General features: G+C 42.8%; 1 protein-coding gene across 7 annotated transcripts in view; it reads right to left on the reverse strand.

Annotated features, from left to right (window-relative positions):
- The window catches only part of LOC135109831 (uncharacterized), a 264,130-nt gene that overhangs the window by 115,616 nt on the left and 133,526 nt on the right, over positions 1 to 14,988 (reverse strand). For 5 of the 7 annotated variants that reach the window (XM_064021551.1, XM_064021549.1, XM_064021547.1 and 2 more), the window contains exons 6-11: positions 13,249 to 13,377; positions 11,623 to 11,871; positions 8,918 to 9,037; positions 6,012 to 6,148; positions 4,149 to 4,368; positions 1,801 to 1,878 (exon numbers count right to left, since the gene is read on the reverse strand). In XM_064021551.1, coding sequence (XP_063877621.1) covers positions 1,801 to 1,878; positions 4,149 to 4,368; positions 6,012 to 6,148; positions 8,918 to 9,037; positions 11,623 to 11,871; positions 13,249 to 13,377 — 933 coding nt within the window. The remainder of the gene's footprint in view (positions 1 to 1,800; positions 1,879 to 4,148; positions 4,369 to 6,011; positions 6,149 to 8,917; positions 9,038 to 11,622; positions 11,872 to 13,248; positions 13,378 to 14,988) is intronic. The other 2 variants (XM_064021548.1, XM_064021550.1) reach the window with 1 other exon arrangement.

Here is a 14,988-nt window from a genome sequence, read left to right on the forward strand (position 1 = left end):
CCTCATCACTTTTTTCTTTCCATATCTCTCCTTTACTCCAATTTCACTTCTTCCTCCTCCTCCTCCTCTTCCTTCTTAGTTTTCCTCACGTCTCTTTCTTTTTTTCCTGCCATTCTCTCTCTCTCTCTCTCTCTCTCTCTCTCTCTCTCTCTCTCTCTCTCTCTCTCTCTCTCTCTCTCTCTCTCATTTACCTCATCCATATATCTCCCTCTCACTCTATATTGCTCCTCCATCTCACCCCAGAGACGCAGGAGGAGGAGAAGGAGGAGGAGGAGGAGGAAGAGGAGGAGGAGGAGGAGGTTTCTTATTTCTGCGAAACACGAATTATGTGACAAGAGGAACGTGACTTTGAAGTTTTTTTATTTTTATTTTTATTTTTTTCCTTTATTGTTTTTCTGTTTCCGTTTCCCCTTCCTTCCTTCCTTCCTTCCGTTCTCCTCCCCCTCTTGTTTTCCTTCCCCGTTTTTTTTTTTGTTTCCTTTTCCCCTCACCTTTCGCGTCTCCCCTTCTTTCTCTCTTCCGCTGCTGCATTTCTCTCTCTCTCTCTCTCTCTCTCTCTCTCTCTCTCTCTCTCTCTCTCTCTCTCTCTCTCTCTCTCTCTCTCTCTCTATTTATATACTTAATACGTACTTCCTTATCATATTTTATTAACCATTTCCTGTTTTATCTCTCTCTCTCTCTTACTTCACTAAAATTATTCACCTTTGTCTTTCAATTCGTCACTAAAGAAGACTATTTTTTTATTAATGTGGAAAAATCTAACAAAAAAAAACTGGTCACTATTTTTTTTTTGTCTATAAGAGAAATTATAAAAGAATCCTTATTACTTTTGATGTCCTAAAATAATAAGTAGTTTATTGACATTAACAAGATAATACGACATTTTACAGGTGACTTCAGTAAATATTGTAAATAAACGCAGCTTCTGTCATCGGAAAAAAAAATAAATAAATAAATAACAAATAAAAAAAGATCCTCAGAAAGTCAATCCATAAATCAATGAAAATAATGCGTTGTTATTGAAGGGAATTAAAATATAGCAACTGAAGCACAAATATGGTAAGTTTCCATGAAATTCCCCATGCACTTCTAAATTTAAACGTTGCGTAGCGTCTGATTACACACACACACACACACACACACACACACACACACACACACACACACACACAAACTGTTTACCTGTCTACCTAATCACGCTAGAGTGATTTCCCCTATTCCACTTGGCAAGGCGAGAGGAAACAAGAGTAAAGGGAGAAGGGAAGGTAAAGGGGAAGAAATAGCAAATTTGTAGACGCTTTCTCTCTCTCTCTCTCTCTCTCTCTCTCTCTCTGTCTAGTGTTTTTTTTTTGAGAGAGAGAGAGAGAGAGAGAGAGAGAGAGAGAGAGAGAGAGAGAGAGAGAGAGAGAGAGAGAGAGAGAGAGAGAGAGAGAGAGAGAGAATGTGTGTGTGTGTGTAAAAACAGAATTAAAGCTTATTTTTGTTTGCAGCTAATGGTCTTTTTTTTTTAACTGCCTGGGTAATCTCTCTCTCTCTCTCTCTCTCTCTCTCTCTCTCTCTCTCTCTCTCTCTCTCTCTCTCTCTCTCTTACTATGAACGCAAATTAAAAAAAAACAAATGAAACCCTCTAAACACACACACACACACACACACACACACACACACACACACACACACGAACCTGAGTATGTATCTCTGGCGAAAGGTAAACAAAATTCAGAGGAGGAGGAGGAGGAGGAGGAGGAGGAGGAGGAGGAGGAGGAGGAGGAGGAGGAGGAGGAGGAGGAGGACTGTACTCACCATGCTGTTCCTGATGCCGGTAATTTGGCTTATCCCGAATCTAGGACTGACCAGGATCACAGTTTCCATATTGGTGTCCTGAAATGTAAGGAAGGATGTTAGTAGTAGTAGTAGTAGTAGTAGTAGTAGTAGTAGTAGTAGTAGTAGTAGTAATACAAAATGTGTAGCAGTAGCTGTTGTAGTAATGAATAGTGATGGTTATTATTGTGGTAAAAAAATGTAGTAGTAGTAGTCGTAGTAGTAACAGTAACAGTAGTAGTAATAGTAGTAGTAGTAGTAGTAGTAGTAGTAGTAGTAGTAGTAGTAGTAGTAGTAACAAGCAGCAGCAGGAATAATAATAATAATAATAATAATAATAATAATAATAATAATAATAATAATAATAATAATAATAATAATGGATGTGTCAGGCTCAGTTGACAGGATGACTAATGGAGTGCTTTCAATTCGAGATAAACTCGTTACAAAAACATAATGAAAGGTTCGCGCGGGTCCCTTTGAACCAGAAATGCATGCACAAGAGAGAGAGAGAGAGAGAGAGAGAGAGAGAGAGAGAGAGAGAGAGAGAGAGAGAGAGAGAGAGAGAGAGAGAGAGAGAGAGAGAGAGAGAGAGAGAGGAAAATCAAAGTAGTAATTGCACTTTTTGTTAAAACTTTAAATCATAAAAATTGAAAAGGGACACTTTTACTTTTTTTTTTCTTTTCTAAATCCAGACTTATTTAAAAATCCGGAAGCTGTATTAAAAAAGTACGGTGCGTACTTAATGTTACTTAATGTTACTTAATTGTCTGGTTAGTTATGGTGAGGGATAAAAATTACTTAAGGGAAGGCAAAGTTTTAAGTGAGTTTACCTGCGCCGCCAAGCCTGGGCAGGTCTGCTTCAAAATCGGAGGGTAGGAGGAAAAATATCTACTTTTTTTTTTATCTTATTCTTTGCCAAAGTTTTCGCTGGACAAAGTTTGGAAATTTAGCGGTGAGGCATTACTGGAATATTTTTTCTGGGCACAATGGTTCCCGTGATGAAGGAATAACAGATATATAGATTTTTTTTTTTAAGTTTTATATAAAAAAATGTTTCTTTATCTGTTGAATTTCTGATAGAAGCTACAACAACAATAATAACAACAGCAGTAACAGCATCATTAATTACTACTACAAATGATAATAATAAGTTTTCCAAGTTCTTTTGTTTCATTATTGATAAATCCGTGAATGAAAAGGGGTAAAAATTATTTCGAAATAAGCTAAAATCTTGGGATGCGTGAACGCCTGGCTGCTGACGTTTCTCATAAGCCGAGGGAGGAAAATTTCACTCTAAAAAACAAATATTAAGCGGTAAGGAAAAATAAGAGAGACGCGCAGCTTGAAAATGACACAGTCCACCAAAACACAATTTCATTTTCTCTCGCCACACAGATGAAAACGATTTCGTGAAAGCACTAACTCATCCATTTCTTCATCACGCTCGCAACACTGCACCACAACTTTCCCAACTCTCTCTCTCTCTCTCTCTCTCTCTCTCTCTCTCTCTCTCTCTCTCTCTCTCTCTCTCTCTCTCTCTCTCTCTCTCTCTCTCTCTCTCTCTCTCTCTCTCTCTCTCTCTCTCTCTCTCTCTCTCTCTCTCTCTCTCTCTCTCTCTCTCTCTCTCTCTCTCTCTCTCTCTCTCTCTCTCTCTCTCTCTCTCTCTCTCTCTCTCTCTCTCTCTCTCTCTCTCTCTCTCTCTCTCTCTCTCTCTCTCTCTCTCTCTCTCTCTCTCTCTCTCTCTCTCTCTCTCTCTCTCTCTCTCTCTCTCTCTCTCTCTCTCTCTCTCTCTCTCTCTCTCTCTCTCTCTCTCTCTCTCTCTCTCTCTCTCTCTCTCTCTCTCTCTCTCTCTCTCTCTCTCTCTCTCTCTCTCTCTCTCTCTCTCTCTCTCTCTCTCTCTCTCTCTCTCTCTCTCTCTCTCTCTCTCTCTCTCTCTCTCTCTCTCTCTCTCTCTCTCTCTCTCTCTCTCTCTCTCTCTCTCTCTCTCTCTCTCTCTCTCTCTCTCTCTCTCTCTCTCTCTCTCTCTCTCTCTCTCTCTCTCTCTCTCTCTCTCTCTCTCTCTCTCTCTCTCTCTCTCTCTCTCTCTCTCTCTCTCTCTCTCTCTCTCTCTCTCTCTCTCTCTCTCTCTCTCTCTCTCTCTCTCTCTCTCTCTCTCTCTCTCTCTCTCTCTCTCTCTCTCTCTCTCTCTCTCTCTCTCTCTCTCTCTCTCTCTCTCTCTCTCTCTCTCTCTCTCTCTCTCTCTCTCTCTCTCTCTCTCTCTCTCTCTCTCTCTCTCTCTCTCTCTCTCTCTCTCTCTCTCTCTCTCTCTCTCTCTCTCTCTCTCTCACCTTCATGTTAGTGGAGAAGCACTTGGCGCCGTAGGAGGGAAGGTCGGAAATAATCTTGAGGTAGTGGAGCTTGGCCTGCAGCGCCGTCAGTTGCTTCTGCCCCGGCGTAGTGAGGCTGCTGTTGATCTTGAGGAAGTGGGAGAGCAGCTTCCTCAACTCTTTCCTCTTCATGGAGTCTACGAGAGAGGCGGGGACGAAGCGCTCCAGGCCACAGTCCCTCCTGAATTTGTAAGAAAACGGGTGTACAGGTATTGATGGGAAAGGAGAGAATATTGTAAAGATGCATGAAGTCACGAAGTCTACAGTTGGATGTTCTGTAATATCTGTCTATAACTACATATTCTTTTAGGCGTGTTTCAGTTATTTGCAACTCTATTTGATGACTGGAATGGAATTAAATAGACTTTGTACTAGATAAACAAGAGCGAATAAATAAAAGGTAAAAAGAAATTTAGAAAAAGAACCTGGTGTACATTATAGAATAAAAAACGAAAATGACTGAAAAAAATAACTAAGGCGTCACAAAATTACTAACAAAAATAATAAAAAATAAATCAATAAAAACAATAAAAAAAAAATTCAGTAGGAATAAGAAAACTTCATTACCTTTTTTTCATCAGAGAAAACGAAAACTAAGCAAGAAAATGTTAGGAAAAGAAAGGGAGACTATTTCTTTTATGCTGATACGTAATTTTCCCCTAGCTTCATGACGCCAATGAAGGCAATGAAGGACGCCAGTTCAGTTCGTGTGACCTTTAATTAACGTCATTAGCGTAATGGCTTTCCTGCTGCTTACATTAACACCGCTGTGATGATGATGATGACAGCAAACACTGCCTTGCCTCAGTAATGGCGATGATGATGATGATGAGGAAGAGGAGGAAGAGGATGAGGATGAAAGCAAATACTACCCTGTCTCAGTAATAGTGATGATGATGATGATGATGATGATGATGATGATGATAATTGTTCCTCCATCCCTCCAGTCATTCTTGATTACATTACGTTAATTAAGAATCTCAAGTAATGAGTTATTAGTATATCTTAAAGCTATTCCGTGCGTTATCTCTCTCTCTCTCTCTCTCTCTCTCTCTCTCTCTCTCTCTCTCTCTCTCTCTCTGTAATGACAATGGTAGTGGTCCTAAAGTTGATTTGCATATTCATCCATTTTATTGTCTATGAAAAGAGTAAATTCCTGACATTTATTTCTTTCGCGGCTGAATTCACCTGTTGGAAATGTAAAGTACAAGTAAGAGTAATAATGATAATAATAGTAATAATGATAATAATAATAATAATAATAATAATAATAATAATAATAATAATAATAATAATAATAATAATAATAATATTAATAATAATAATAATAATAATAATAATAGTAATAATAATGGCACGCCAAACTAATGTAAACTTTTGAATTTTAGCTTCAGAAACTTTTTGCCAGCTTAGCACAAAAAAAAGAGTCGTATTTTAATGTGAGAGAGAGAGAGAGAGAGAGAGAGAGAGAGAGAGAGAGAGAGAGAGAGAGAGAGAGAGAGAGAGAGAGAGTCACTAATGACTTTCTTACGTTAAGTGTTTTGGTCATGTGTTGCATAAATACATATAATCCTGCGACACACACACACACACAACACACACACACACACACACACACACACACACACACACACACACAGAATCAAGGATGAGGACAAGGTGTAGTAGTAGTAGTAGTAGTAGTAGTAGTAGTAGTAGTAGTAGTAGTAGTAGTAGTAGTAGTAGTAGTAGTAATGGTGGTGGTCGGAGGAGGAGGAGGACGACGACTCGGTGAAAAAAGCAGAAGCAGGAAGAGTAGGATGTGAAGGAAACGGCGCTACTCACTCTATGTTTTTGACGGAGACCTTGGAGGACATGTTATTGGAGAGGGCGTGCTGCTGGATGTGCAGGGCGGCCAGGCGCAGGGCCACGTCATACTTGAGCTCCGGGGAGAACCTTTCCTGGATCACGTCGTTGCAACACTGTAAGAACGACGAGGGACGAGGTGTAGGGGAGTGTACTGCGAGGTGTGTAGCGGGAGATGGTGTGATTTTGTGGCATTTTAATGGTATTTTCGTGGTGTTTTTGTGTTGTGGTGGAGTGTGGAGACGTGGAATGATAGTGCATGGTAGTGGTGGTGCTGTGCTGTGGTGTGTGTGCGTGTGTGCGTGATATAGTGACCATGTCGTGTATTTACTGCATGATTCACTCAACACAACACCCTCCAGTTATGGCCGCATTATGTACACAGCATGCAGTCGTGATGAAGCAGGGAATTAACAGCGCACATCAGAATTACAGTTATTTAAGGCTTATGACATCATTCCTAACAGCGCGAGAGGCCACGGAGAGCCAGCACCCGCCAAGTCTGAAGTCATTCTTGCATATTTTAACACGAGCAAATAGCGTTTCATAAATTTCTTAGTTACTCTTATTCTACATTCAGAGTCCAAACAGACGTATTTTAGCGTGGAAATATCATATATCAAACAGTGCGCTGGCATATATTCCACGCCCCAGCCCTTGTTTCATTACTCTCGCATGTTTTGCTGGGTGAAAAATTGCGCGGTTTAATGTTTATACTTGTAGATTAGTAGCAAATTATGCCTTGTCAGTCACTGCATTAATTCTGGAAAACGGGGCAGAAAATATAAACACTAGTGACTTTTAATTCGGCGTGACAAATTTGAAGGAGGTACTGCAGATAAAAATAATGGAACAGGATGATGAAATACTACGTGGATGAAAGAAAAGATAGAAAAGTCGCTACATTGATTCTAAAAAAAAAAAAAAAGGGTGGGGGAGACGGGAAAATATAAACATCAGTGACTTTTTAATCCAACACGACAAACTGAGAGGAAGTGCTGCTGATAAATATAATATGATACGTTGATAAAATAACACGTCCATTACAAAAACAAAGGGAAAAAAAAAATTACAGTACTAACAAAAAATTTCTCTCTTTGAATATTATTAAAACTTCAAGCGTTAAACTTTCGAACTAGTGCACTGAAGGAGAGAGAGAGAGAGAGAAAAAAAAAAGAAACAAAGGGAGAACTAAAATAGAGAATTGAGTGCGGCGCCGGTCTTAAAAGTCTAATAAAAAACAGAAACCAGATACCCTTCATAAATAAAAAAGAAAAAAAAAAGAAAAAAATGCATTCAAGGCCCAGAAGAAAGTGTGCATGAGAGAGAGAGAGAGAGAGAGAGAGAGAGAGAGAGAGAGAGAGAGAGAGAGAGAGAGAGAGAGAGAGAGAGAGAGAGAGAGAGAGAGAGAGAGAGAGAGAGAGAGAGAGAGAGAGACTTATGCATTAGAGGAAAGGGTGCCGAAGAAAAATCTGTGCCCCCAGCAACACTTTATTCAGCCATGCAACACAAAGGCGCCTATTAACAACACTAGGAGGAAAATAAACACATAAAGATCAAAATAATGGCAATATCAATAGGACTAATAAGATTTTACCAATATACAACCCGTTATTGATATTTTACACTTTTATATACAAATCTACTACCCCTACTATTACTACAAGAACCACTACAACTACCATTACTACTACTACTATTACTACAACTTATCTCCCTCTCTGGACCAAGGGCATCTCTCTCTATCTCTCTTTATCTCCTGAAAATCCTGCAGGGGAATATAGTTCTCAGATCCATTTTCTTACCAAACAGCAACTGTATTAGAGTCTGCGGCTTGGGGAAGGAGGGGCGAGGAGGAGGAGGAGGAGGAGGAGGAGGAGGAGGAGGAGGAGGAGGAGGAGGAGGAGGAGGAGGAGGAGGAGGAGGAGGAGGAGGAAAAGAAGGAGGAGGATGCTTAGAATATATGAGGAAGAGGATAATGCAAAGATGAATGAGAGAGAGAGAGAGAGAGAGAGAGAGAGAGAGAGAGAGAGAGAGAGAGAGAGAGAGAGAGAGAGAGAGAGAGAGAGAGAGAGAGAGAGAGAGAGAGAGAGAGAAACTTTACTTCCTCCTCATGAGACGCTTGAGGAGTCGTAATAACACCCTGAGACCGAAGAACCGCCGCAACAAACGCCTCACTTGTCTCAGCAGGCGCCGCACCAACCTCCACCTCATCAGCGCCGCCCCCACCGCACCCAGCTTCTTCAGGTGCTTCTTCACCAGTTCAATATTCCTCACCAGCACCTCCATCACCTTCAGCCCCAGGAGCCACTTGCCCAGGACCTTCAGCCGCTTCAGGAGGTACAGCAGGAATCGAAGTTTGTACAGCAGGTGGAGCAGTCTGCGGTAATTCCACAGCCACCTGCCCAGATCCCGCCAGGTGGGTTTCCTAAAAAGTGCGAGCTGGCGTGCGAGGCGGCGTGCGGCTGATGGGTACAGGAATTGCACGGGGCCGGCGTAGGGGAGGAGAGGGAAGGCGGCACCTGTACGCACCAGCTGATTAAGGGAATTGCCTGTCACCAACACCTGAGCGGGACAAGTTGCCTTCAGGACAGCGGCAGACCACATAAAGGGGAAGCATGCAGCGGGCCAGGGCGGGAGAGTAGCGGGGCTGCCGGCAAAGGGGCGGCATATATCACCTAAATTCGAGACGCAAAGGGCACTGCCATCCCTCTGACGCCCAAGACCCAGAGGGGAGTGAGACAACGCCACGCCCAGCCACACCCGAGGGACGTTGGCAGGGCAGTTAGAGAAAAGCCGAGAAGGAAGGCTGAGCGGAGGCCGGGGTGAAGGCAGGGGTGTGCGGGGCCAAGCCAAGGGGAAGCCCAGGGCGGGAGGGGGTTTACCTGGAGGTACAGGTACTCGAAGGCCATGGAGTCCTTCCGCAGCAGGTCGTAGGCGTCTCTGGGCACGAAGGTGACGCGATACAGGCAGCGGAGGTGTTGGGCGCCCGGGCGAGCTGCGATCTGAGGGAGGAAGGAGGGCTGTTATTGCAGGATCCACCGGCGTTACTACTATTGCTACTGCTACTACAACTACTACTATGACTGGTACTACTACTACTACTACTACTACTACTACTACGACTACTACTACTACAATAACAATAACAATAAATGCAACAATTCTTTCTCTTCCTTCTCCTCCTACTGTTCCTCCTCCTCCTCCTCCTCCTCCTCCTCCTCCTCCTCCTCCTCCTCCTCCTACTACTACTACAGCCATCACCAAAGACTCTTAACCCTCACGCACCATCATAACAACAACCACAAACATCACCACAACTCGTCTCACCACCATCACACACACGTCCCCACCACACCACTGTGAAGGAGCCCCCCACTACCACCTTCTACCACCACCAGCACCACCATCAAAGAGTTCCAGAGAGCACGCCGGCAGGAAACAATAACAAGGTCTTCAATTTACTGCAAACTAAACGCTTGGATGAAGAAGGAACAAAAAGGTACAAAGATCAATTTCACAGGTGATTACATACAATTTACATCAAAACTAGCATAGCAATTTCCTCCTCCGTACTGTTTTGCCTATGAGGAGGAGGAGGAGGAGGAGGAGGAGGAGGAGGAGGAGGAGGAGGAGGAGGAGGACTAAAAGGAAGAGACGGAGGTGGCACTGAAGGAAAAGAAGAAAAAAGCAAACACGAAAACAGGAATAAAGGTGAGGAGGAATTATGTATGTGAGAGAGAGAGAGAGAGAGAGAGAGAGAGAGAGAGAGAGAGAGAGAGAGAGAGAGAGAGAGAGAGAGAGAGAGAGAGAGAGAGAGAGAGAGAGAGAGAGAGAGAGAGAGTAAATAATGGAAGAATGACAAGCTATAAGTGAGGATGTATGAATTTGACGTGTGGAAAGGGAGCAGCTTGAATGGGAGCGCGGAGTGAGAGAGTGAGAGTGAGAGAGAGTGGTGGGAGAGCGGAAGAAAATAAAAGCGACATCAAAACTAAAGGGCAGAACACAGAGAGAGCGTTGACACACACACACACACACACATCACACACACACACGTGGCCACCTACACCTTTTTAATTTCCTTTCCATTACATCTTTATCGTTCCTATCCTCTCTAAGCACTCTCACTTCCTCTCCCAGGCTTGTACTCTCCTTCCTCTCACCTCTTAACCTTACTCTTTTCCTCTACTCCCTTTAACACTCATAGTTTTCACAGTTACATATTCCCCTTACCCTGGCAGCCTCTCCCTCTCTCACTTCTTTACATCTTTTCTTTTCTTCCCCTCACTCTACACTCTGCAACACTTTCCCCTCACTCTACACTCTGCAACACTTTCTTTTTCTTTTATTTTTCCTTTTTCTCAGTCTACAGTCTGTTATATATTCTTCTACTCTCATATTCTCTTTTTTTCCTCCCCTCAGCCTTTACTGTTACTTTCCTTACTCTCACATTCTCTCCTTTTCTCCCCTCACCCTATGTACATTCAGTTGCACTCACCCTCACATCGTCTACCTTTCTTCCCTCGCCCTATATACTACTACACTCTTACTTTCACATCTTCTCCCTTTCTCTCCCCTCAGTTTACTCTATTACATTCTCTTACCCTTACATCCTCTCCCTTTCCTTCCCTTGACCTATATTCTACTACACTCCCTTACCCTCACATCCTGTCCCTTTCCTCCCCTCACACCACAGCCACCACTCATGGGGGTCCTGCAGGGTACACGTTTTTCCCCTACAAGTTTAGAATCTCACGTAATTACAAGTATTTTTTCCTGCTTTTACTACCTTTATTTTTTCTTCTAGTCACTGTGTTGCCTTCAGTCTCAAAACCTAGAGACGTATTCATAAATTATTTGCTCTCTCTCTATTTTCAAAGGCCACAGAGGATACAAGTCAGGTTTTCAAGAGTATTTCTCCTGTTAATAAGGTAAAAATCTTGTTGATCTGTGACTAGGACCATAAAAAAACAACAACTTTAAAACACTGGTCACTTTAACTGGAGCCCTTTCAATGCAGGTAGCTGGATTGTCAAAAGTGATTTTCCTGTTAATAACGTATGAATTTTACTGATATGTCACTTGAACCACGAGACAATAAACCTTTACAAACCCGTGAAACTTCAACTACATAAAGACTTTTGAATGTAGTGGAGATGCGGCGCGGAGTGTTTCAGCATATAGTCCTAGCTACATTCACTTTATAGTCTTCCTAACCTAACCTAACCTAACTAGAGTCTTCCTAACCTAACCCTAGATTGGACTCACCCTAACCTAATGTAATCTTTAACTCAGTACCGTATTTGTAAACACTTTGGTGCCTTATCATTCCTTTCAACAGCCTTAAGGAAGTTGCAGGGGTTATAATGGCGTTTTCATGATTATATTGATACATTGATAAGAACTACATGATCGACAGGAAAAAAAATACCAATGAGATCCCGGCTAACAATTTATGTGGCCTTTGAAAACAGTCGTGAAGGGAGAACAAGGGATTTAAGAATGCGAGGCCTACAGGGACTGCTACGTGTAGGCCTGATGACTTCTTGAAGCTTCCCTAATTTTTTTATATTATGTTCTTATGACTCACCCTGGAGAGCGTCTCGCGGGGGTCCAGCAAGGTGAGCTTGTTCCTCCTGAGGCTCTTCACGTGCTCCACTACCAGGGAGAAGTGCTCGGGACACTTGATACCCAACTTCTGGTGCAAGGAGTCGAGCACGTCGCCGACCGTCGTGCTGGAGTCATACTTGAAGGATTTGGTCTGCCCGTTCTCGAGGAAAACCTTGAGCACGTTGGGCATGAAGGGTGTGGTGGACTCGCTCGAGTTAAAATTGGACGGCTGCAGGAGGAGGGAGGGACAAAAAACATGAGGTTATGGCGGGGTTTGTGAGGGCAAGTCACGAGTGTGGAAAGTGGAGCGCGGTGGAGGCAAAAAGTGAGGAGCAGTGAGGACGCAAAGTGGAGGTTTAAAGGAGGAAAAAATAGTGGAGGATTAGGAGGCGGGCGAGTTGTGTTTGTGACTTTCATTCTTTTTGTGAACAGCAACACGTGTGGCTTAATTAAATAAATTTTTGGGGTTATTATTTAAGCTTGCTCGCCTCTGTGTGTGTGTGTGTGTGTGTGTGTGTGTGTGTGTGTGTGTGTGTGTGTGTGTGTGTGTGTGTGTGTGTGTGTGTGTGTGTGTGTGTGTGTGTGTGTGTGTGTGTGTGTGTGTGTGTGTGTGTGTGTGTGTGTGTGTGTGTGTGTGTGTGTGTGTGTGTGGCTGTTAAAAATTACAGTCGTGTACCTTTAATTATGAAGCATTAATATCGTGAGGGTATTAAAGTTGCAAGCAGGAAGTACACGTAGATAATTTTTCACAGGTGATGATTAAAGTGAAATGTTAAGTAGATGGCCTAAAAATAAGGCTTATACTCATCAAGTGACAGGCGCTTTAAAAATACATTAGAATAAATAGTGCAGTACTGTCTGTGTGTCTGGTGCGGGGATGAAGGAGAGTGATGGAGACGGGGAGATAACATGTAAGGGGAGAGTAAGGAAGGGACGTTATGGGACTTTCATGGGAGGAAGCCTTGACTCAGAGACATCCGGGGACTCTTGACTCGCGGTGCGGGGCTCTACAGGGACACAGAGACCCACACACTCACAGACTCACTCGCTCCACAAAGGGTGATTCTAAAGGACCTAAAAGGGACGTAAAGAGATTGTAATGGAGAATTTATTACTCACTCATGATGGGATACTGAAACAAAGAGTCTTATATTCACTCACTCACGAGACTCACAACAAAAGGGGATTCGTGACTAACATAAAGTGACTCACAGAAAAACGAAGAATCAAAGAAATCCGCTTTTCATTCATTATTAAAAGGTAACTCAACAACAACAACAAAAAAAAAAACATTGATTCACTCTCACTCACTCACTTTAAGAACTTAGAATATTATGGAGCTGGGGATGACTCACGTAAGAAAGAAAAGTTAAACAAACCAACTTTTCACTCATTCACGGGAGACTCAACAAAGCCTCCAACACTCACTCACTCTAGTAAAGACTCAGAATAGTAGGGAACTCAGATAGAGAAGAAAAAAGATTAACGGAAAAAGGAAAAAGTCAAACAAATAATTTTTCACTCACTCACGACGGCACACTCAAAGAAAACCTCCCACATTCACCCAAAAGAATTCAGAGTAGTAGGGGGACTCGGGATGACTCACAGAGAAGTGACTCACAGAGTACGAGGGTGACCCATTGATGTCGACGCTCTCAGCAAACCTCACCCTCGAAGGATTGGACTTAAGGCGCTGTTTCTTCGCTGCGCTGAGAAAGGCGGACTTCCTGGCGGACTGAAAATAGAGAGAAGGGAAGTCCGGGTTCACCTGTCCAGCGCTACCTGCCCCATGCTTCACCTGTCTGCTTAATTGCATGCCTCACCTTGTTGGTATTTCAACCTAACTGGCCTGCCTGTCTACCTAATGAACACTCCTTCCCCCTCTTCTACTCTCTCCCCCCTCTCTCTTTCTCTTTGTCTCTCTCTCTGCACACATACACAAAGGAAGGCAAAAATAGCTTAGACTAATCACAGCTTATTGTAGGCTAATTAGGTCTTATTGTCATGGTGGAAAAAACGCGCATTTCAAACATTCACGCAGCACAACGTGAAAACAAAGCAGTCTCCCCTTCAGCAATGAGCGATTAGGTTTTCTCTTTCGCTTGTTTATCAACCCGCGTGTTTTAGTCCGTTTTCTGTCTCGCGTTATGGGTCTGAGAGATAACGCGTAGCACGACAGACGGGGGGAGAGAGAGAGAGAGAGAGAGAGAGAGAGAGAGAGAGAGAGAGAGAGAGAGAGAGAGAGAGAGAGAGAGAGAGAGAGAGTTAAATGAACAAAATAAATGAAAGAAAAAAAGTAATCTGCAGCTGAGGGAAGATAAAGAAAATGGGGGAAGAAGAAAATGAGAAAGCAGAGATGGAAAAAGTGAGAAATGAGGGAGAAAGGAAAAAAAGGATAAACACAAAGGGACTTAAGTGAGGAGGAGGAGGAGGAGGAGCAGCAGGAGGAGGAGAAGGAGAAACTTTGGCAGATGCAAGATGATTAAGAAGGTCGTAAACATAACTTATTACGTCATCATTTCGTCATTCAGTGTTATAACGCCATTATCTCTCTCTCTCTCTCTCTCTCTCTCTCTCTCTCTCTCTCTCTCTCTCTCTCTCTCTCTCTCTCTCTCTCTCTCCTGGTTAATTTCAGCTCATTTTCCTCTTTCTCTTATGCAATTTTTCTCACTTTCCTTTGTTCCTTCTTCCCCCCTTTGTGCTAATTTTATCATTAATTCCCCTGCCTCTCCTTTACTTTATTTTTCGTTTATCTAAGCTTGCGTGCTTCCTTTTATCACCTTTTCCTTCTAATCCTGTCTCGCCCACTTGTTCGCTCACTCTCATTCTCTCACTCGCTTTCGTTTCCTCAGCTTTCTTTCTCTCTTTAACCTTCTTCTTTCTTAGCCTGAATTGTCTGTTTTTGTCTATCTTGCAACAGTTCTCTCTCTCTCTCTCTCTCTCTCTCTCTCTCTCTCTCTCTCTGGAACACCTGCCTCGCCGACCACTTAAAAACGATACTTAAGGTACAAACGGAATTTATGAGAAGGTCCTGTCAAAGCAAAGTTACGTCTTCCATTTTCTTCTCTTTCCTATCTATTATCTTTTGTTTTGCTCCCTCTCTCTCTCTCTCTCTCTCTCTCTCTCTCTCTCTCTCTCTCTCTGGCAAGGAAGGAGCGATAATGTTTCATCCTAGGTAATTAATCTCTTCTGTAGACTGCCTCATCTCTCTCTCTCTCTCTCTCTCTCTCTCTCTCTCTCTCTCTCTCTCTCTCTCTCTCTCTCTCTCTCTCTTAAACAGGAAACACAAAACACACAACCATATACACACTACAAATCACACACACACACACACACACACACACAC

This window comes from Scylla paramamosain, chromosome 19 (genome assembly GCF_035594125.1).
Source record: "Scylla paramamosain isolate STU-SP2022 chromosome 19, ASM3559412v1, whole genome shotgun sequence".
NCBI classification, from domain to species: Eukaryota; Metazoa; Arthropoda; class Malacostraca; order Decapoda; family Portunidae; genus Scylla; species Scylla paramamosain.